This window comes from Bufo gargarizans, chromosome 2 (assembly GCF_014858855.1).
Source record: "Bufo gargarizans isolate SCDJY-AF-19 chromosome 2, ASM1485885v1, whole genome shotgun sequence".
Taxonomy (NCBI): domain Eukaryota; kingdom Metazoa; phylum Chordata; class Amphibia; order Anura; family Bufonidae; genus Bufo; species Bufo gargarizans.
The window spans coordinates 63,749,719-63,773,739 of NC_058081.1; the positions used below are offsets into that span (position 1 = coordinate 63,749,719).

The 24,021-nt window shown below is 45.5% G+C and overlaps 1 protein-coding gene across 1 annotated transcript in view; it reads left to right on the plus strand.

Moving 5' to 3' along the window:
- STXBP2 (syntaxin binding protein 2) overlaps positions 1–24,021 on the plus strand; it is a 51,383-nt gene that overhangs the window by 10,806 nt on the left and 16,556 nt on the right. Inside the window, exons 2-13 of the mRNA XM_044279054.1 lie at positions 4,797–4,846; positions 6,139–6,220; positions 6,763–6,839; positions 11,410–11,488; positions 12,263–12,366; positions 13,326–13,474; positions 14,195–14,279; positions 14,587–14,717; positions 18,164–18,271; positions 18,354–18,411; positions 19,482–19,547; positions 23,060–23,140. Coding sequence (XP_044134989.1) covers positions 4,797–4,846; positions 6,139–6,220; positions 6,763–6,839; positions 11,410–11,488; positions 12,263–12,366; positions 13,326–13,474; positions 14,195–14,279; positions 14,587–14,717; positions 18,164–18,271; positions 18,354–18,411; positions 19,482–19,547; positions 23,060–23,140 — 1,070 coding nt within the window. The remainder of the gene's footprint in view (positions 1–4,796; positions 4,847–6,138; positions 6,221–6,762; positions 6,840–11,409; positions 11,489–12,262; positions 12,367–13,325; positions 13,475–14,194; positions 14,280–14,586; positions 14,718–18,163; positions 18,272–18,353; positions 18,412–19,481; positions 19,548–23,059; positions 23,141–24,021) is intronic.

Consider the following 24,021-nt stretch of genomic DNA (forward strand, 5'->3'; position numbering starts at 1 on the left):
CGAGACTTTGCGAAGTAATAACTTGGGCTCATCGGAGCCAATACATTCTCATACTGTACGCTCGCGCCATACAGTATTCTAACAAAGTTTTAAGTGAATCAACCGTGTCCTATCATGTATTATTCAGTTTGTTCCTGAAGCATCCACCTGTATGCTAAAGGGTTAATTAGAGTGTCAGCTCTTCAGCTCCCTGTGTGTGTCTAACGTCCTGCTTGGCTCCTGTATGTACATACAGTGCTAGTTCCTGGACATGGTTATACAATCTGTCAGGCGGTGCGGATGCAGGACTGCTGTACACCGCCCCTGTGTCTATAGCTCAAGAAAGTCGTCATCATCTAGGGCAATGATTGCAGAATGCTGGGTGTTGTAGTTCTTACAAGGTGGTCGGTTGCTCCTCTGTAATCTGGTATGCACTCCTCCACCCATATAGTCCTGGGCAGTACCAGCTCTTGAGTGTTGCAGCCTGAATTCTGCATACTGCGGGTTCGGCAGGGTGTACCAGCTCTAGATGAATCACTGGTGGCCTCCTGAGGTTTTGGTGAAAAGTTTTGGAACTGCATGAATGAACTGACAGCTGGGTTTCACCATTTGGGGGCTGTTCCCCCTACACAGTCGGTGCCGCCAGAGTTAGATTGTGCAGGGACACGGTAACTCCCAGCTGTCAGGTTCTTCAGATGTTACCAGGAAGAATAATAGAGGAATGGCCCACAGTTCTAAGGAGAGATGATCCAAAATTGTAGAAGTAGAACAGAGGTGTCAGGAGAGGTGATGGCTCCTCTAACCAGATCAGAAGAGCCGGAGCACCCAAATGTACACCCCCTCTAGTCACCATTAGGTGACTGCACAGAGTGCGATTACAGAAAAACTGCAACGTAAAGCCTCATTCACACCTCAGTGTTCTATTCATTTTAATGTGTGTATTCACACATCAGTGGGTCCGTTTTTTTTGCACAGGTGCATGCTCTATTCTGTCCATGTTCACGGATCCATCACGCCCATTATAGTCTATGGGTCTGTGAAAACCACGGATGTCATCTGTGTTTCACGGATCATTAGGAAGAGGAGATGCTTTAAAAATTTATTTTCAGCTGTGCGGTGTCAGCGAAACACGGATGACACACAGACAGCAGAAAAAACGGACACACGGATTTGGGCACGGACATATGAATGAGGCTTAACACGTGAGGTTAGACAAATCATTTTCCGTTTCTCCCGAGGGGACATTGATCTGTTGTGCTGATTTTAAATTGTTCACGCAATGCCGCACCTTCTGTACGGGTGCCGGCTGTCTTGCAGACATTTCACCCAAATTTCCATTTGGATTTCTATGCGTTTCCGCACCAATTCCTCATTTAAAATGTGTGGGTTTTGGTGCGGCTCTGATGCGGTTTTTCCTGCAGATCCCACCCTTGCATTGAAAAGGATGAAATCCGCATGAAGAATTGATATGTTGCAGATTTCAAAATCGGGTCAATTTCTTCACGGAACGAAAAAGCAAAGTGTACGTGAGATTTGCCTAAGCTCCTCCACTTTGCTGGTACTTTACTACGCTGTGTTTTTCCGTACAAGAATCCACGTGGAAAATCCATGCGTAATCCACAACATCCACAGATATGGTATATGGCAGGGGTGGCCAACCTGTGGCTCTCTAGCTGTTGTAAAACTACCACTCCCACCATGCCCTGCTGTAGGCTGATAGCTGTAGGCAGTCTGGGCATGCTGGGAGTTGTAGTTTTGCAACAGCTGGAGAGCTGCAGGTTGGCCATGGGGTCAGGAGATGCTGGCAGTATAAGGGTCCTTAAACAACTCCGCAATTCCATTCCGCATTTTGCGGAACGGAATTGTGGACCCATACATTTCTATGGGGCCGCACGTGCGGACCCGCACTTCCGATCCTGAAAAAAATAGAACATGTCCTATTCTTGTCTGCAATAGCGGACAAGAATAGGCGTATTCTCTTAGTGCCGACAATGTGCGGTCCGCAAAATGCGGAACGCACATTGCCGCTGTCCGTGTTTTGCGGATCTGCAAAACACACACGGATGTGTGAATGGACCCTAACAGGGTGTGGTTGTTAGGTGCCGGTGACGGGAGAAGCCTTCCTGGCAGCAGTCGCACCGTGTAATCCTCGGCCTGCTTTATTAGGCTACAGGCACACGAACGTTGTTTGTTTCTGTGTCCGTTAAGTTTTTTATTTTTATTTTTGCGGACAGGATGCGGACCCATTCATTTAAACTAGAACATCCTATTCTTGTCCGTTTTAGGCATTGTTACAATGGATCCGCAAAAAAACAAACGGATGGCATCCGTTTTTTTTAAATCATTTTATTTTTTTGCGGACCGCAAAACTCATGCGGTCGTGTGCATGTAGCCTGAATGAGATGTTTTTTCCAGTGAATTATAGATGTGTGCAGGGATATGACTTCAGGGCCCGAGTGCTGTCCTCTGCTTATCTGTCAACGATCCTCTATCACAGGATTTCCTAGCAGTCACGCCCGCCCAGAGTCACAGCATCGCGCTTCCTCTTTTTTTGCTTTTCCAGTTGCTCGCTTGTATTTTTTTTCTGTTATTTGGTTGCTTGTGTTCGTCCTTTGATGAGGACTGAAGCACTAGTTTCTTTACACTGAGCAGGTGTTACCCCTAAACCTGCAAGATGCCCGGAAAATCCACATATATCTTAGATAAATTTAGCTTAAATTTTAATTTAAGTACAGTTCTCCTTTTTTTTTTTTTTTTTTTTTTTTTTTTTTTTTTTTTTTTTTTTTTTTTAGAGATGAGGTTGCGTTATCTGCAATACTCAGACATGTTTAACCCCCTATTGACCAAGGCACACAGCTTATCTTATTGTCATGTAGATGGGATCTAAGTTTGATAAATGCACTTATTGAGAGAAGCACAACGTCACAAGAAGGAGATGTTGGAAAGTAATGATGATATATGTAATAGATTACAGTATTAGAGGAGGAGACGTTTATTGATGGCTGCCAGATGAGATACGGCCTCTGGCCTGGCTGCGCGGTGAGGTGCGGCCTCTGGCCCGGCTGCCCGGTGAGGTGCGGCCTCTGGCCCGGCTGCCCGGTGAGGTGCGGCCTCTGGCCCGGTGAGGGCCTCTGGCCCGGCTGCCCGGTGAGGTGCGGCCTCTGGCCCGGCTGCCCGGTGAGGTGCGGCCTCTGGCCCGGCTGCCCGGTGAGGTGCGGCCTCTGGCCCGGCTGCCCGGTGAGGTGCGGCCTCTGGCCTGGCTGCGCAGTGAGGTACGGTTGGGCATGGAAGCATACAGGTTGTGTATACTATACTGCAGAACATTTGCCCACAGATGTTACAGCTGTCCTTGCTGTGTGTGAGCATTATCCTGCTGAGATGCCAGATGAAAACCCTGCCATGAGAGGAAAACATGGCCGCAGGATGTCCTGCACATATAACTGAGCTGTTAAGCTGGCCATACATGATCAATAGCTGTCGGCCAATCAATCCCACTTCTGGGACCCCCATCTATCTGTAAAATGGCCACCCACCATTCACTTCTATGGGAATTTTTCCAGCAGCGCCATAGAGCTTGTCTCTTCTTGGAACTCTATTCAGAGCGGTGTGCTCTCCTTTACTTTTGGGAGCCCTATTCTAGTGTTAGGTGGGACCTTCACCTATCTGACATTGGTGCCATATCCTAGCAATATGCCACCAGTGTGTGAGATGTGCCAACCCCCTTTTAAGGCAGGCGTAAGAAACCTTGGGCTTAAAGGGAACCTGTCATGTGGATATTTGATTATAATGTAACTAATTATATACAATCATTAACTACTAAAAAGTGCCTTAGATGTATTCACTTACTGGTGTGACAGATGGTTACCTCATAATATAGACACAAAGATGCACATGCTGCATGCTAATGAGCTGATTAGAGTCCGGCGTGATGTCATTGAGTCCAGCGTATATTTAATTCAGAGCTATAGCCACTCCCCTGCCCACCTGCTGCTGATTCATATGGAAAATAACTGTCAATCAGCAGCAGGTGGGCGGGGAGAGTCAGGAGCTTATGAATATTCAGGACTCATCATTATCAGCTGGAGCTTTTCAGATGTTGGCAGATTGACTGGGTCAATTAAAGTGACCCAGCATTTTGCTAAGAGAATCAGTCACTTATTTATGTTGCCCTTAGTTAGGAGGACACCATAAAACTGACAGGTTCCCTTTAACAAATGCCCCCCATAGCGTAGATTGTCTGTGGAAAGTAAGTCGGGCCAGTTAGTTCAATATTAAAAACTAAGAAGATTAAGTGGATCATGTATAGATTGTGCCGATCTGCGTCTTCCTTTTCTGTGTATGGGTTCCGTCCACTGCTTTATTCTGATTTTTGACGCTTCTAGAAGAATTGCAGCCAGCAAGAGACGGCACAGCGTTTTCCTAGCAGTCAGACCCCCCCCCCACTGATCAGTCCACGGTCCGTAAAGTGCCTGGCATTAAAAGCTGTTCAAGGGGGTTTCCTATAGTCACCGCTTCTCCCCTGTACACAGGTGTCTGATCACCGGGACCCCACCAGTCATGAGGTCCCTTACTTTCTATTTAAACAGCAGTAGTGTGCATGTGGAACCACGTGGTCCTTCACATGACTGAGAAGGGACCCCCATTCTCCTGACCGGTGGGAATCCCAACATTTGGACCCCCCCCCCACTGTTCAGACACTATCCTGTGAATAGGTGTAAATGCTGATTATGGAAAAGCCCTTTTACCTACATGAATTATTACTAGTGTATTCTCTGCACATAATGCTCTCACTCATTCCTTATCTCCTGTCCCTGCAGAAATCCTGAGCGGTGTGATTGCCAGTGTGAAGAAGGATGGAGAGTGGAAGGTAAGAGTCAGGGACGCGGGTTACTGGGACCGGACCACGTCCCTTACCATTCCCCCGCATTGTCCCTGTTATGTACCCACATCTCAGTCCTATCTACACCTCTACTGTGTACAGCATTGTGAACCATTTCCAACCGTGCCCTCAAACATAATCTTTTTTTCTTTCTGAATAGCTACAAAATATCTTTATTGGTATTACAATTCCATTTTACGGTTATAGAGCACCAAATCCCCTGAATCGATATAAAGAAGCACTCCAGCACATTATTATAATTTTTCATATAGTGCATGGGTTATTATCATACAACCAGGCCTAGTAGGGTTCCTGATGCTGAATTAAACGATGCCTATCTTTTTATCTGTAGGTAGTAGCGTTGTGGAGAAATGTGAACCTTTATAAATGCGCTAATGAGCCCCATACTGACGCCCCTCTCCTTTTAGATGGACAGCACTAGACCTCTGGTCTAGCGCTGAGCTCTCTCGCCTGGGCACCCGCTGTCTACAACTGCTCGTGCGCACATCTTCGGCTTCATCCCGATGAGCGAAGATACATGCTGTGCACGCGCTGTTCACATCACTGAACCCGGAAGTGGCGGAGCAGTCAGCTTCAAGCCGACTGCGCCCGCCACTTTGGGTTCAGTGACGTGAACGGCACATGCGCAGTATGCGTCTTCGCTCATCGGGATGAAGCCAAAGATGTTGTGTGCACATGCCGTTATAGACAACGAGTGCGCAGGCTGTCAATCTTAAGTGAGAGGGGGGGCGTTATATGAAGGAAAGGGGCGGTGCTGGAACACCATAAGAGCACCTCCTGGTGCTTCTATAACTCATTAGCATATTTATAAATGTTCAAATATCTACACAACGCTACTACCTACAGATAAGATAGGCATCATTGGAATCAGCGTCGGCAACCCTGCCAGGCTATAGGCCTGGTTGTATAGGGGGATCCAGGTCACAGAGCCACTTTGAGGAATAATCTACAAGTACTTGTTTTAGTTGATGTGGCATTTTTGGGGTGTCTGCTGTTTTGGTTCCTTCTCGCCCTCTGATACCATTTCCCTAAAGTAGCCTACATTTCCCATCATGCCTCTGGTTGTGCAGAGAGGGCGGAGTCTGGTGGCACTGCACATGCATTAATTAATGCACTAATCATGGGTGTTGCTATGAAGGCATAGACCGGTCATACTGAAAACCTCTGCTTTCCCCTTCACTATTGCTTTCTGATGTTTTTTGCTTGGATTTAGTGGTCATTTTCACTGGACACGTGATCTTGATTTTCTGTTTCTCTAGGTCCTGCTCATCGATCACACCAGCATGCGCATCCTGTCCTCCTGCTGTAAAATGTCAGACATATTGGATGAAGGCATCACCAGTAAGTCTGGGTCTCCGGTATGAGTGAACGAATAGCATATCCTGCTCTGAATCGGACCATGTTTAGCAGTAGTCTACAACCTATGGCTCCCCAGCTGTCCCAAAACTACAACTCTCAGCATCCGGCTTCAGCTGGTCGGTGGGAGTTCCTGGATTCGGACCCAGAGCCGTCTGATACTGGTGACTTAGGGCCCATTTACACGGCCATATGAACGGGTCCACACCCGTTCTGCAATTTTGCGGAATGGGTGCGGACCCATTAATTTCAATGGGGCCGCAAAAGATGCAAACTGCACACCGTGTGCTGTCCACATCCGTATTTCCATTCCACGACTCCGCAAAAAAAGATAGAACATGTCCTATTCTTGTCCAAGAATAGGCATTTTCTAGGATGGTGCCGGCCATGTGCGGTCCACAAAAGCACTTGGTAGTCTGAATGAGCCCTTATCCTGAGGATAGGTTATCAGTATTGTGCTCCCAGACATCCCCTTTAAGGACTGTTAATCATGATTCTTTTTTTTTTTTTCCATTTGCAAAAATCAGTTGTCGAAGACGTGAATAAAAGAAGAGAACCAATTCCCAGCCTGGAAGCCATTTACTTCATCACTCCCAGCGAGAAGGTAAGTGCTAATATTATGCTAGTATTGTCTGCAGCCATTTTGTACATGACATTTAAAGGAGTTGTTTAAAAATCATTACAAAAGAAGCATATTTACTAGTTTCCTCCTGTCCCTTCCCGACATCCACCGTACATGCAGCAGATGTCGGGTTATCAAACAAGGAGACGGCTCAGGAGCTGAGTGGGCGCCATAGCTGGTGGGTGCCTGCTGTTATACACTGCAGACATCTGACTGCAGCTTCGGTAATCGGAGACCACCCCAATCGCGGATATTTAACTCCTCAAATGCCATGGTTGATTGTGAGTACACCATCTGAGAGGCTTGCTATGGCAGCCAGGAGCCTTCTGAATGCTCCCAGGCATGCAATTATAACTTTGTAACGTTTCTAATAAGCTCTACCTCAGCCTTTGCCTCCCCAAAAAATTTATAAAAATTGATCAAAAATTCATACATACCCTTAAAATTCCTTACACCAGCTCCATAGAGACGCAAATCTAAAAAAGGTTATGGGCATCAGAATATGGAGACTTTAAGTTACCATATTTTTCGCCCTATAAGAAGCTCCGGCCCATAAGACACACCTAGGTTTTAGAGGGGGACAATAAGTAAAAAGTTTTCATTACACCTCAGGTCAGTCCCCTAATAAGACCTCAGCTCAGACCCCAATATGAATGACCCTCAATAACACCTCAGATAAGAGCCCCTCTCATCAGCCCCCATAGGCATCTTTTCAGCCCCAAAATAAAATAAAAAAACACTTACCGTTACCTTTCCTGCTCCAGAAGCTGCCGCTCCTCACCGGCCGCGCTCGGTAATCCTCCTCTTCAGTCTGCTGTGTGTGGCGCGCACAGTGTGAGGTCACATTGTGCCCTCACATGTGCGCAGCCTTCACATCAGAGCGCTGAGGACCAGGAAGAGGTGAGTATAGCGCTTTCACCGCTTCCCAGTCCACCGGTACTAATCAGCGCTTCACATAAGACTCTGTAAATTTGCTATTGCGGTAATCGAACTGACCTGCAAAATAAAGATATAGGGGGGCGATCTTTCAACACTGGCATTCCCATACGCCCGTCTTGATCTCCCTGTGCTTAAGTGAGATGCACCTAATTTATTAGGAGACCAATGCCTCTTAATAAATGAGGGGTATTTATGCTCCTTCGTGCATCAGAATTTCAAATCTTTCTTTTTTTTTTTTTTTTTTTTTTCAGTTGTATCACATTAATAAAAAATAAAAAAAATTTCCCACTTCCACAAAAATCTTATGGTGTTTGTCTCATTTCAACAACTTATCCGCTATCAACAGGGGATTCACTTGAACGGGTCTGCAATCGGGGAGATGCTGTGCAGCACTAAAAAGTAGTGCATGCACTACTTTTTTGCGGTGCGGAGCGTTGGATGCGGATCTCTGTCCCCATTCAAGTGCATGGGACCACTATCCACAGTCGTGTGCATGAGCCCTAAGGCTGTACGATCTTTACTGGCAATGATGCAGAGATCCTGGCCATTGGCCTAGCCACCCCTGATGTCGATATTGGGTCTCTACTACCCCTGCTGGCCTGTCTATATGCTGTGTATATAAAAGGTAGACTGCAGCACGGCTCTATCAGTTGGTTGGGGCAGGCTGCAGTTCCCTGCACAGCCGGGTGCCCAGGAGCGCTGCTGCTTAGGGTGTCGCACTGCATGAGCGCTGAAACCTCTTCAGTCTCAGCATTGTACGGTTCCTAGAGGTCAGACCCCCCCACTAAGTGATGACCTGTCCCAGTGATGGTAATAACCCTTTTATGTTACCCGTTATGCCATGCTATACATGCACCCTCCTGGATCTGCTGCCAGGTCTTTCATGGCCATTATGTAACGTCGCAGGTTTCCAGAGACCCCCTGCGGTGACCATGTCTCACTCCTCTACAATGTGATGGTAAAAGTGTAAGAGCTGGGAATAAAGCCTGTATTCTTATGGCAGCAGTGACACAAACCAGTCAGACCAGTTCCTCTCATGCTACTTTTAGAACCAGCCATCATAACAATGACGTATTTCAGTAATATTTCCCCTGCACCTCCCGTTCTCATTTACTTGTGTAGATCTTATTGTCCCTTTTTATAAATCAAGATAAAGGGGTTGTGCAGTTTGGGCTGATGGGACCCCCCCCCCCCCCCCCCCCTTCCCCAGCCTATGATGATGGCAGGGCCTCATACACAGTACCATGCTGGCTATATAACCTGTGTGTGTCGCCATCTGCAATCTGAATCTTCCCCAGGTACAGTAAGGGTCCATTCACACGTCCGCAATTCTGTTCTGTCTGCAGTTTGCGGAACGGAATTGTGGACCCATTCATTTCTATGGGGTGGAACTTCCGGGTCTGCAATTCCGTTCCCGAAAAAAATAGAACATGTCCTATTCTCATCCGCAATTACGTTCAAGATTAGGCAGCTCAATTTACCTCTGTGATCCTGCAGCAGATGAGTGGTGGTCTAGTGTCTGGGATATACCGCAGTATTAAGAAATTGCGATGTGGCGATATCACGTTTCTTAATAACAACTGTATTTAATGACCTCCTAGGAGCGGTTGCATGTGTGCTGACCACTTCTAAAATGTCCACGTCCTGCCTCCTGCACACATTACACGTCAGTTCCCGCAGCGGCGACCTCCTTCTCGCTCCTATTTCCCCATGACCCCGCTCACCGACGGCAGGAAATGGCCAGGCAGCCAATGTCTGTATAATGTCACCTTGGGCCCCAGCCACCCGATGCAGTGTAATGTCTCCTTGTGGCGCCCACGCAGTGTAATGTCTCCTTGTGGCGCCCACGCAGAGTAATGTCTCCTTGTGGCGCCCACGCAGAGTAATGTCTCCTTGTGGCGCCCACGCAGAGTAATGTCTCCTTGTGGCGCCCACGCAGAGTAATGTCTCCTTGTGGCGCCCACGCAGAGTAATGTCTCCTTGTGGCGCCCACGCAGAGTAATGTCTCCTTGTGGCGCCCACGCAGAGTAATGTCTCCTTGTGGCGCCCACGCAGAGTAATGTCTCCTTGTGGCGCCCACGCAGAGTAATGTCTCCTTGTGGCGCCCACGCAGAGTAATGTCTCCTTGTGGCGCCCACGCAGAGTAATGTCTCCTTGTGGCGCCCACGCAGAGTAATGTCTCCTTGTGGCGCCCACGCAGAGTAATGTCTCCTTGTGGGATGGGTATTTATCGCGGTATATATCGTTATCCCCACAATTTTCTTAATATCTTTATAACGGGAATGTTTTTGATTTCACCCAGCCCTATGGTGGTCCATTTTGTCTTGATAGGTGAGAGCTTATTTAAGTTCCCTTTTTCCCAGGTTGCATTGCCGGGCCTGTGACACCCCTTACACCGACTTGGTGATGTCCACAAGGAGCAACTTAATTCTCCAGACCCACGTCAATGTATTCTCACCCAGCCCAACCACTTAGCTGCACTTCACTGACAAGGGGCCAAATCCCCGAAATCACTGTCTGCAGAAGGGCCTTTTTCTTATGGAATAGTCTCTAGTTTGGCTTTTATCCTATGTTGCTGTTCCAAAACCTGTGTAAAGGGCCAGGCATTAACTTATAGGGTAGCTATCCAGTAGTTGGCACTAGAGAGACCGCTTTTGTCCTCATGGATAGGAGCTTAATTACGTTTCCTGTTTCTCCATTCCACAGGGGACTTGGAGACCCCCCATCCTCATTATCGATGGAGGTCCCAGTGAATTTACATGATGGTGCATAGGTAGGAGATAAACGTTGATCGTGGCCTTTCCCTTTAGGGGACATTCCAATGACTATATTTTCGGTCTGTATCCGAACTGCATTTTTTTGCAGATCAGACGCAGACTTATTTATTTCAAAGGATGCGGACAGCACACCGTATGTCCTTCTGTGGCCCCGCAAACAGAACATGTCCCGTTCTTGTCAGTTTTGCGGCCAAGAATAAGCATTTCTAACAAAGAGCAGGCATGCTGATTCACAAAGTGTGGAACGGACACAGCCAGTATGCGCAATTTGGAGACCACAAAATCGATACGGTCATGTGAATGCCCCCTTAATGGACACACTGTAATCCTTAATTTCCCCTCTGGAGGAGCTGTAGAGAAATGTCTCACTTGCTGCTGGGTTTCCCCACAGATGCAGCTGATCATGGTTTTCTAGCTGTGGGACGCCCTGTAATCACCTTGTCTGAGAGCCCTTCTAACATAAAGGGATGGTGGAAAAGTGAGCCCTTTATTAGCCACTATTCCTTCTGTCCTACTTTATGGTTATTGGATCTGGGAAGAGAACTATATGGAGTCCTTCAGTCTTCTGTATTTTCCATGTTATACTCGTGGCTGTAAGTGCTCATTCTTGTAGATCAATGATCAGCAACCTTCGGCACTCCAGCTTTGTGAAACTACAACTCCCAGCATGCAAACATGCTCAGCTGCCATCCATGGAAGTGAATGAGGCATTCTAGGAGTTTCGGAACAGCTGGAGTGCCGGAGGTTGCTGATCCCTGTTGTAGATCATGGCTTATATGTGATGATGTTGGAAATGTTTTAAAAGTTTTTATTATTTTTACGCTTTTATCTTGCAGTCTGTCCGAGCCCTGATTTCAGACTTCAAAGACCTTGGTGCTCCTATGTACAAAGCTGTGCACATATTCTTCACAGACAGTGAGTATCAGTATTGGTCCACAGCTGGGTGAGGGTCACTGCCATCACGTAAAGTGGGCTTTGTTTGAGATATTGGGTCATAAGGGATAATATTGGCGGGTGGTGCATCTGGTCATAGACATGTGGCTCATTCCATGGTACTTATAGATATGGCATAGAGTGGGGTTTGATCCACTCATCTCCTCTGTCAACCAGAGTGCTGCAGAGATCGTCTCCTGAAAACATATTAAGACCACGGGTATTAGCGGCCAGACCCACTGTGACTACCGTAGTTAATTCCCAATGATTCTCCATATAGAAAAAGGGTTCAACCTCTTAAGATAAGAAAACTCATTTTTATTGCAGCCCCCGTAGAGGTAGATTAGTGCATACATATGTATTATTGTGTTCAATGGGAGCTATGTAAATCTGTCTGCAGTGAGCTCCCCCTAGGGGTGGCTGCAGACAGAGCAAGTTTTACTTAACCATATGGCTTCAACTCCGATAAAAAAAAAAAAAAAAATTAAAGGGAGCCGATCAGAATGAAGAGTGTACGCTCCCTCTATCTGACCGCTCATATCCCATGGTCGCTGTTGGCCGTCGCATCTGAGGGGTCAAAGTTACCTAAGGGCCGGTATCCACTCTGTACATGTACAATCATTAGTCGCTAAGAATCTACCCAGGATTTTAACCCCAAAAAAATTTGAAATGAAGTGACCCTCACAAGTGTCCATGACATCAGCAGCCGCCACCCATGGAGGTCGCTGTGATAACGTGAATCTGTCTCCTCCTCAGCTTGTCCAGAGAACTTATTTAATGAACTGGGGAAATCCAGAGTACCAAAAGTGATCAAGACATTAAAGGAAATAAACTTGGCATTCCTCCCGTACGAGTGTCAGGTAAGGTATATAAATGTGCTATTGGCGCGCTTGCACATGCACCGTAGTTGTGATTCTCAGGCTAAGAGCACCTTCGCACTTCTTTTTTTTGTGTGTGATTTTTAACCCCTTAATAACCACCAATTTACCTTTAGTCATTAAAGGGGTTTTCTGAAACTTTTATACTGAAAACCTTTCCTCACCTAGACCATGTGACCAATGATGTTATTCTCGATCAGCTGATCAGCAGGGGTCCTGGGTGTCGGACCCCCATTGATCAGAACTGATGACCTATCCAGAATAAAATCCTTTTAACGGGCCGTCTTCAACAGCGTTCTAGAATAACGTCTGCAGCAGCGGAGCGGGTGTCGGGGACAGCCAGGTACTCTCAAGAGAAGGTAGAAACAGAATTCCAAATTCCAGAGTTTGAGTGCGGTGTATACGGCAGAGGTAGCAGCAGCGATTTGATCTTGGTGATCACATGATCGTTGGGTAATGGGTTGCAGTGTTTCTGAAAAAAGAGATGTGCAAAAATCGTCACAAGATTTCGGGTGGATGATCGTTGCTCTCCATTGTAAATCTAATTATCAACGGACTAAGTGGGGATCCTGGGTGAGACAAAGTGAACACGCTATGGATAGGGGTAGAAAAGAGGGGTGCCAGGCAGCCCAATGGGTGGATTGCTGGACTGCTGACATACTGCAACACGACAATCGAAAAAAATACATCCAAGTTGGATTTCTATGCGACTATCGCAGTTGCAGCATGTCAGTGCGACACCGTTGACTATCATCATAAAAAATGGTGTGCGACACATGTGTAGCCCTAGCCTTAGTCAGGGGGCCAAACCTTTTATGGTCTGGACATCCTATTAGCTGTTTTTTATAATCATGCTTATGGTGATCTTCCACGGATGGACACAATGACCTTGTCCATTGGACATCCAGTGCAGGTTGTATAACCCGGTTCTGTGCCCCCAGGTCTACTGTCTGGATGCAAAGGACTCTTTCCACACTCTTTTCAGCAAGGTAGAAAAGGAAGCTCGGAACAGATGCCTGGACATGCTGGCGGAACAGATTGCCACGTTATGTGAGACCTTAAAGGAGTATCCAGCTGTCAGATACCGCAGGTACATACCTGATGATGGGCAGAGAAGCGTACATGGTCCACCCAAGCACAATGATATTAGTAATAGTGACCAGGCCACGTGGTTCAGAGGGGCCTACTGCACATATACTCCCTTGTACTTTGGGAGGACGGGGGCAGGCTGGGGTTGGTAGGAGATCCAGCGCTGCTGTATGTATAGGAAACTCTAATATCCATTTGGTAGAGAAGTATGGTGTTAGCTGCTATTATCCGTACCTTTCAGGATGGGAGGTCTAGGACCTGCCTCCATGCGGTTCCTATGTGATGTAGTAAGTAGTGTGTAGCACTGGTCAAGAAGCATTTGCATTGATGGGTTCTGTGGGTTTAGGACCTGGTGGTGCTGTGTGCTCCTCATCATTTAGAAATTCCAGGACCTGCTTCCAGGTAAAAGTCAATCCATTAGATAGGTTTTGTTCAGAAATTCCTTCCTAAACTTCACACCCCCCTTGGGCCAAGCATGCATGTGTTCTCGTGGGAATAGGGGAATAAGACGCTATCGGACACATCTGGGGGCAGTTTATCTTTCTGAGAAAAAAAGGATTGAGCACTTTATATCAAACTAGCATCCTTCTCTTCCCTGTTCCCTATCTACATTAGAGGGTCAGCTGCTGCCCCCAGAGTTGACTGTTGTCGCTGACATTAATCTGATGTGTATAACACTGTTACACTAATCGCCGTTAATTCTTGGTTTCTGCCATTGCAGTGGCTATGAGGACAACACCACCCTCGCTCACATGGTGCAAGACAGGCTGAACGCTTTCAAAGCCGACAACCCCAGCATGGGAGAGGTGAGGCCTCTCTCCTGGGCCATGATGTTTATCTTGATCCATCAGGGTCCTCAGCTGTTCCTCTGTCTTTGATCCAACTTGCCTGTGGAGAGGACATGATGACCTACGTTGGGTATCACGGCCTCCTCATTGAAGTGCAGACATTAGCAGGCCTGTTTCTACGATTCCATGCTGTCCATCCTTTCCGTGCTGCTATCCCTTTCCCTAATCTTCCTTGTACCGTTTCCATGTCTCTCCTCTTCTTCATTCCAGTCCCGATTTGCCTCATCCCCTCCCTCTGTTTTACCCAATTTCTCTCCCATCCCAGGGTCCAGACAAGTCCCGCTCCCAGCTTCTGATTGTGGACCGTGGATATGACCCCGTGTCTCCTCTCCTGCATGAGCTCACCTTTCAGGCCATGGCTTACGACCTGCTAAATATTCAGCAAGATATATACCAGTAGGTGCAGTGCATCACCCCTCACCTCCGTTGTCTTACATGTGATCATTGGGCCAGGAGGGCATCCCATCAGCTGTGTCAGTATGATTACTACTGACAGCTGTCCTTCTGTCCAGTCATATTTATCCACGTCTGCAGTCATTTCCCCCCCTATAATATTTTAAGAGGACCTGTTGCCTCTCGTGCCCTCCCCATGAAATAATTCTGATGCAGCTTTTCTCATAGCTCTGTATTGTCGTTCCTCTGTTATTCCTCCTAGAAATGGAAGAACAAATTGACAACTGGGTGTTGCCGTTCCCCTTGTCAGTGGGGTGCGAAACTACACAGTCTGGCACTGCCTGGTACATCCAGCCATCCGTTCATTCAGACTTTCCAAGAGGAACAACAGAGGAAAAGCACAATGCAGGGTTTTAAAGACGTCGTCCAAGTTTATAAAAACTTGGGAAACCCATGTAAATGGCCACAAATAACAAGTGAATGGACGCTCTCGCCCGTTTTCTCCCCTGTTTCTTCGAGTGTTGCGCTCTGATCCTCCCGATGCTGGCGTCCTTTCCTTGGCTGCAGCAGCGACGTTCCATGCTCAGGTCACAGCTGCACAGAAATTGCTGGTCTGCGCTATGACTGCAGCGGTGACCTGAGTTCACTGAATGTCACCGCCGCAGCCAAGAAGGTGACCTCAGCAATGGGAATAGAGGAGCACATCACAGGAAGTAAAAACAGGGGAGTATACATTTATTTGTTAATTTCAGGTAGTTTACAGGGGGTGCCCGAGTTTTTATATAACGCTGACACCCCTTTAAGAAAAAATGCACTGTAATTAGTTTATCCAAATTTATTTTATCTGTGAGGAGAGTTAACAGGTTTTCTTTAAAAAGATTTTTCAAGTTTTTGCCGATCAGCTGTTTGAGAAGGCACCGGCGCTCTCCTCGCTCACCAAGCACAGCGCCGTACGTTGTAAAACAGCTGTGATTAGTATCGCGCTCAGCCCCATTCACTTCTATGGAGCTGAGCTGCGCCTAGGCCACCAGACTGATAAGCGTGACATCACATGGTCTACAGTAAGCTGTGAGAGGGCCTGGGCGCTACCGCAAGCCCTGCTGCCTTCTGAAACAGCTGATCGGTGGGGGTCCTGGGTGTCGGACCCCCACCGATCAGATACTGATGACCTATCCTGGGGATAGGTGATCAGTTATAACGTCCAGGCAATCCTCTGTGAGGGAAACAGTCTGGACTCCAATCAGTGGCAGCAAATAGATGGTAATGTATTGGAACACACAGCCCCGTTCTACAGGGATTAATGGGGTCTCCAGCTTTATGTAGGTTTTTACACTGGTCACTTTGGGTTTATAACCTATGGGCTCCCTAGTTACAGTGAAAAGCCAAACAAAAATAGAAAATTGTCCCTCAGAGGTCTTCTATGGACTCTTGGGGAACATGTTAGGAAAAAATTACTGCCTAAATGCCTAGCTGGTAATTGAGGCCCTTTCAGGCCTGGTCATTAAGTACCGTAGTTAGAAGACTTAATACATGCAGTTTGGTGGATACGTAGAACAGCACCGCCATTTTGCGCTGTGTGCGCTTCTTCCTGGAGCACTTTTTCCTCACCCCTTTAACTCCTTCCTACACAGTGCGTCGATGTATGGCACTGACAGCTGAGCATTCATATGTGGTGACAGTGGCTACCTTGTGGCAACACCCCTATCCTGGCTGTTTAACCCTTGTAATGCAGCGATCTGTTACAGCTGTGGCATCAACAAAGGGAGCTGGCTGTTTGCGCTAAAGGGGTATTCCAGTGCAAAAAAGTTGGAGGCAGCAGGCACAGTGGCTTAAAAACATAAAGAAAGCCATGCTCTCATCACCACTGTCCCACCACTGCCTTTCCAATGCCGCCTGGGACCCCGACTTCCTCTTGGACACTGACTCCCTCCCTCCATTTTCAGTCCCTGGCTCTTTCATCATTGCATTGACTTGTCCCCAAGCAGCAGGTGACCATGTCTGTGCCCTGGCCAGAAGAAAACAAGCCAAGGACAAGAAGATGGAAGAGCAGGAGTTAGTATGCCGGGTCGGGGTGGTGGGAAGCATGAAAGTATGAATGATTTAGTAGGTGATGCGGGCTAGGGGCCCTTAAAGGGAACCGGTCACCTCAAAATGCAGTACAGTTAGCAGGCAGCATGATATAGAGCAGGAGGAGCGGAGCTGAATGATTAAAAAGTTTTACGGGTAAAATTATAAATTGGGGATGTCCCGATACCAGTATCGGGGCCGATACCGGACCTTTGCAATAGTACTTGTAATCGTGCAAATGTCGCTGATACCTCATGGCCCAGATCAGCGGTGGCAGAGGCGTGTCAAATTTTCTTCCGGGCGGCGCTGCTCCCAGCCAATCAGTGTGGGAGCGGGACTTCTGTGTGGCGGTGTTTCAAGTCCCATGCAGTTGCCTAGCACTTGGAGGAAGTTAAAGCCACTTCCTCCCAGTACTCTGGTGCATCTGCATGGGAAGGATTGCAGCAGGCCAGGTGGGTATGGCGCATGAAATAGCAGAGACATTCAGTTAATTTCTCTCCATTTCATGTTAAAACAGACAAACAGTAAATAATAAAATAAGGTGGTGGGGGGATGGCAAAACTACAACTCCCACCATGCCCGCACAGCTAAAGGCTGTGCGGGCATGCTGGGAGTTGTAGTTTTGCAACAGCTGGAGGCACATTGGTTGGGAAACACTGTTATATGCCCATTTATTAACCCTTGTACAAAGGAAAAATAAAGCAGTTGTCCATAGCAACCAAATTCCAGCTTTTAATTTCTTTCATTGCTATCAGTAACTGCGCCGCTGTTTCTTTGCACAAGGTTTGATAAATCTCCCATATGACTAAATTTAAATTGGAATTTGCTGTAAAAACATTACCACACCATAATTGGTATCGGTGAGTACTTAAATAAAAGTATCGGTACTCGTACTTGGTCTTAAAAAAAAAAAAATGGTATCGGGACATCCCTATTATACCTATTATAAATTAATTAAGTTTTACTGAATCTTTTCCCACAGAACCCATGTCGGTCTGCTCAGCTCCTCTGCTCTACCTCATGCTGCTTGCAGATTACGCTGCATTTTCAGGGTGACGGGTTCCGTTTAATAGTTATTTATTCCCAGTAAACCCCAATAAAAAAACATATTTTTGTAAAATAAAAAGTAAAAGTGGAATTATTTTTTTGTCATTTTATTTTAATTTTTTTATTTATTTATGTGCACTCAAACATTTTTTACAACAATCAAATGCACGCAGTGATGTCAGCCAAAATAATAACATAGTAAAGGCTCTGAGCGAGACAAGAGATGTCTGTCTTTGTGCCTTTAACTTTTGGGCTGCTTTGTCTTGGGCCCTCAGGACCCCATGTTGCCCCTCACACCCATGTGATATACCTTCCTTTTTCTTTCTGCCTCACAGGTATGAGACCACTGGCATCGGAGACTCCCGTGAGAAGCAGGTCCTTCTAGATGAAGATGACGATCTGTGGGTGGAGCTCCGCCATATGCACATTGCAGACGTGTCCAAGTGAGAGGCTGCACCTTGTGGCTCATGCACTGACTTACACATGCACAGGGAGTTTTTGGTAACTGACCCTTGTCTCTTGCAGGAAAGTGACAGAATTGTTGAGATCTTTCTGTGAGAGTAAAAGAATGACGACGGACAAGGTAGATGCTATTCTGCTTTGTGATTTAATTCCGGTTCTCTGTATCTGGGATCAGCTACTGTGAAACTACAACTCCCAGCTTACAGACATGCTCTGCTGGTTTCTTAACTCCCCTAGAAGTGAATGGAGGATTGTGGGAGTTGTAGTTTCAAAACAGCTGGAGTGCCGGAGGTTGCGGATCCCTGCTCTATACTGTATGTATGGACGGATAAAGAAAAAACTGAGTTGGAGATGGGAAGAGAATAAGGAACAGGAGAGAATGGGAGTGAAGTGTAGGGAAGGAGGCGCCAAGGGACTAAGTGAGAGGTGTATGTATAGAAATAGATTTCATCACTGGACGTCAGATGGTAGGTCTGGTCAGTTTCTATGTGAGGGTTTTTGGGCCGTAGGATTCTCTGTGCCACATTCATTGATTTTGGTAGTCCTCATGGTGTCCTTCCTTCAGCTCAAAAAACGTGTATAGCCACTGAGCTATTCAATAAAATGTATCTGTATAGCGCCCCCTGCTGTTTTTCTTTTTCTTTTCCGTATTTCTGGTCTGACTCGCGTGCTCAGTGCTCGCATATGCTCAGTTTAAAGAGTAACTAAACTCTTATAATGATTTTAATTATGTTGTCCCTAATCCCCTAAAAAAAAATGTTCTAATATACTTTACATCCCTAAAGCGCACCATTCACTGTGCGCTTAACACTCAGTTCTCCGTACACCGCTGACAGCTCAGCGGTGTACGGTGTACGGACTACTCATTTTATTAATGAGCAGCAGCAGCGCCACCAGTGGAGACCTGTGTGGAGAATGGGAGTCTACTGATCCACCTGGGGAGAAGTAGAAGTGAATGCAGAGAGCCATCCACTTGCGCAGCCACCTCTCCATTCATTGTGCATCTGGTTATTGCTGCAGCTGGCACCACCTCTCCATAAATATCTAAGGGGGGGCGACCTCATTAGTGTCTTCTCCTATAGTTTGGCTTCTTGTTTTGATGGGGTCTGTCTCTCATTGAGTCTTTCATTGCTCTCCTTGTTGTAAATTATGTCAGTAATGTTTTTTTTTTTCCATTTTTTTTCTTTAAAGGCCAACATCAAAGACTTGTCTCAGATACTGAAGAAGATGCCACAGTATCAGAAAGAGTTAAATAAGGTAAGTGCTGTCCCGTTATGGGGTGTTCTTACCTTTTCAAAACAATCTGACACATTGAGTCATTCTACATAAAAAGTTGAGCAGCTCTTTGAATACATCACTCATCTAGTACTGATCCTGATTTGCAGATTGTATTATGGTCCAGTGCTGCAGTCATGACTTGGGTCTGACCTCCTAAAATAAAAGCACTGGATGTGCACAGTTCATACGCGTCACCTGTGTCTACATGCACATATCTGTACCAGAACTGAGGAGACCTAAAACATCTCTGATGTAGAGGCTGATGTACTATAGATGTTTTCTGGTGTACAAAACTCAAACATTTTGCGCAAAAATTAGCTACTTTTTTAGATTTCTTGTCACACCACTTTCTTAAAATGATGGGTCAGGTCAAAGGAGGCCACCTATCTTTATGTACAGTGCATTTAGAAAGTCTTTAGACCCTTTCACTTTTTGCACATTCTGTTATGTTGCGGCCTTGTGCTAAAATAAAATAAATTTTAAAAAAAATCAACTTCACCCCCATTAATCTGCACTCGGTACCCTATAATGCCGAATTTTAGAAATGTTTGCAAATTTATAAAAAAATAAAAACCACTAAAATTTCAAAAGGTCATAAGTATTCGGATCCTTAGCTGTGACACTTGATATATAGCTCTGGGGGCCTCTCATTTCTCTTGATAATCTCTGAGATGTTTCTATACTATGATTGGAGTCACCTGTAGTACATTCAGTTGATTGGCCATGATATGGAAAGACACGGCCCTGTCTATATAAGGTCTAATAGCTGACAATGTATATCAGAGCAAAACCAAGCCATGAGGAGGAAACAAGTGCCTGTAGAGCTCAGAAATAGGATTGTGAAGAGGCACAGGTCTGGAGAAGAGTACAAAAAATGTCTGCTCCATTGAAAGTTCCTAATAGCCCAGTGGCCTCCATAATTCTTACATGGAAAGGTTTGGAACAACCAGAACTCTGACTAGAGCTGGCCAACCCTCCAAACTTCTCGGGGGAGAATGGCATTGGTAAGAGAGGTGACCAAAAACCTAATGGTCACCTGGCTGAGCTCCTGTGTACAGGGAGTGCAGAATTATTAGGCAAGTTGGTTGTTGTTCAATAATAAAATGAATCCTCAAAAATACATGTTCTCAATGAACCCAAAAAACTCATTAATATCAAAGCTGAATATTTTTGGAAGTAGTTTTTAGTTTGTTTTTAGTTTTAGCTATTTTAGGGGGATATCTGTGTGTGCAGGTGACTATTACTGTGCATAATTATTAGGCAACTTAACAAAAAACAAATATATACCCATTTCAATTATTTATTTTTACCAGTGAAACCAATATAACATCTCAACATTCACAAATATACATTTCTGACATTCAAAAACAAATCAGTGACCAATATAGCCACCTTTCTTTGCAAGGACACTCAAAAGCCTGCCATCCATGGATTCTGTCAGTGTTTTGATCTGTTCACCATCAACATTGCGTGCAGCAGCAACCACAGCCTCCCAGACACTGTTCAGAGAGGTGTACTGGTTTCCCTCCTTGTAAATCTCACATTTGATGATGGACCACAGGTTCTCAATGGGGTTCAGATCAGGTGAACAAGGAGGCCATGTCATTAGATTTTCTTATTTTATACCCTTTCTTGCCAGCCACGCTGTGGAGTACTTGGACGCGTGTGATGGAGCATTGTCCTGCATGAAAATCATGTTTTTCTTGAAGGATGCAGACTTCTTCCTGTACCACTGCTTGAAGAAGGTGTCTTCCAGAAACTGGCAGTAGGACTGGGAGTTGAGCTTGACTCCATCCTCAACCCGAAAAGGCCCCACAAGCTCATCTTTGATGATACCAGCCCAAACCAGTACTCCACCTTGCTGGCGTCTGAGTCGGACTGGAGCTCTCTGCCCTTTACCAATCCAGCCACGGGCCCATCCATCTGGCCCATCAAGACTCACTCTCATTTCATCAGTCCATAAAACCTTAGAAAAATCAGTCTTGAGATATTTCTTGGCCCAGTCTTGACGTTTCAGCTTGTGTGTCTTGTTCAGTGGTGGTAGTCTTTCAGCCTTTCTTACCTTGGCCATGTCTCTGAGTATTGCACACCTTGTGCTTTTGGGCACTCCAGTGATGTTGCAGCTCTGAAATATGGCCAAACTGGTGGCAAGTGGCATCTTGGCAGCTGCACGCTTGACTTTTCTCAGTTCATGGGCAGTTATTTTGCGCCTTGGTTTTTCCACACGCTTCTTGCGACCCTGATGACTATTTTGAATGAAACGCTTGATTGTTCGATGATCACGCTTCAGAAGCTTTGCAATTTTAAGAGTGCTGCATCCCTCTGCAAGATATCTCACTATTTTTGACTTTTCTGAGCCTGTCAAGTCCTTCTTTTGACCCATTTTGCCAAAGGAAAGGAAGTTGCCTAATATTTATGCACACCTGATATAGGGTGTTGATGTCATTAGACCACACCCCTTCTCATTACAGAGATGCACATCACCTAATATGCTTATTGGTAGTAGGCTTTCGAGCCTATACAGCTTGGAGTAAGACAACATGCATAAAGAGGATGATGTGGTCAAAATACTCATTTGCCTAATAATTCTGCACTCCCTGTATAGATGGGAGAAACTTCTAGAAAGTCAACCATCACTGCAGAATTCTTCTGATCTGGGTTTTATGGCAGAGTGGCCAGCAAAAAGGTTCTCCCCTTTTTTTTTTTTTTTTTTTTTTTTTTTTATATACGCCAAAAGGACTCTGGCTGTGAGAAACAAGATTCTCTGGTCTGGTGAAGCCAGAATTGAACTTTTCAGCTTTAATTCTAAGCGTCATGTCTGGAGGATACCAGGCACTGCTCATCACCAGCCGAATACCATCCCTATAATGAAGCATGGTGGTGGCAGCATGAGGATGTTGGGGTGGTTCTCAGGTGCTGGGGCAGGGAGAATGATGAGGGTTGAAGGAAAGCTGAATGGAGCAAAGTATAGGGAGATGAAAACTTGATCCGGAGCTCTGGGCCTCAGACTGGATTGAAGGTTCACCTTCCAGCAAAACAATGACCCTAAGAACACAACCAAGACGACACAGGAGTGGCTTAGGTACAACTCTGGGAAATTCCTTGATTGATGGGGAAAATGTAAAAAAAAAAATATTATAAATCTTATGTAACATAACAATGTGGAAAAAGTGAAAGGGTCTGAAGACTCTCCAAATGTACTGTATGAAATACCAGTCTTTAGTAGAGGAGTCCACACATCCTGGTGATAACATGTGCAACTTTTCCCACCCCCACTCGTCCGACGCCAAATCTTACACATTTCCTCTCTGATAGGTAAGAGATTGATATCATGAAGACAAGGGGATGCTGGACAGCGAAGAGATGATAGTAGCAGGCTGTGATCCTTCTTCCTTATGTCACTTTTTTATATATTTGTCCCATCAGATGGATTAGATTTCTTTTAGAAAGCCAACTGTATTAATATTTCCCATTTCCTCCCCTGCGCACAGTACTCCACACACCTTCACCTGGCAGAGGACTGCATGAAGCATTTCAAAGGAGGCATAGACAAACTGTGCGCTGTGGAGCAGGTACGTCCTGTCATATCTTCTATATAAAAAGAATCTTCATATAAAAGAGAGGATAAAAAAAACATAAAAATTATATTATCCTTCAGGTGGACATAATCGCCTCTAAGTTCTTTTATAGAGTATCTTAATTTGATTTGTGCAAGCAGTGAAACAAAGGGACAATTGTATATGCAAAATATATATATATCGTTTATTATAAAACAAAGAATATAAAATCAATACAATTGCAAAACAAATGATGAAGTTACAAAATAATACCCAAAATGTACCACACGGTAGTGCTAACACACCCCCTTAATATGATAAAATATTCAGCTCGGCAATCGGACTATGGAAAATAACTTTCCAAGGGTTTTACTCCTCTTTTCAAATAATGTCAGATCTTCCATTAACAATCTGCATCTTTGCTAAGAGAATAATCAGCATTATGGATGCGCCTAACACTATATATTTTACCACAGTATGGGAACTCTTGGCTATATACCGAGAGAAATATCTTATTAATATCACGAGCAGTAAAAACAAATATACATTACCAGGTCAAAGGTAGACAGAGTTCAGGTGGGACCAGAAATTATTCCCCCCCCCCCCTTATCTAAGAATCATCCCCTTTAGATTAGGGATTTCCAATCAGGTAAGGTGGGTGTATTCGCATGCTAATAACACCATGATGTCATATTAACTCTTAACAGATGGCACTGTGGTACTGCAGATGAACATCACAACTTTAAACATTAAAACTAAATAGCTAATAAATACGTTCACATGACCTTCTTAACTTTTTTAATATACATCATTGAGGAAGGTCTTTTCCTGACACTTTTAATTACCTATATCCTGGACTTGGATCTTTTTGAAATCTATGTTAACTTGATAAAATT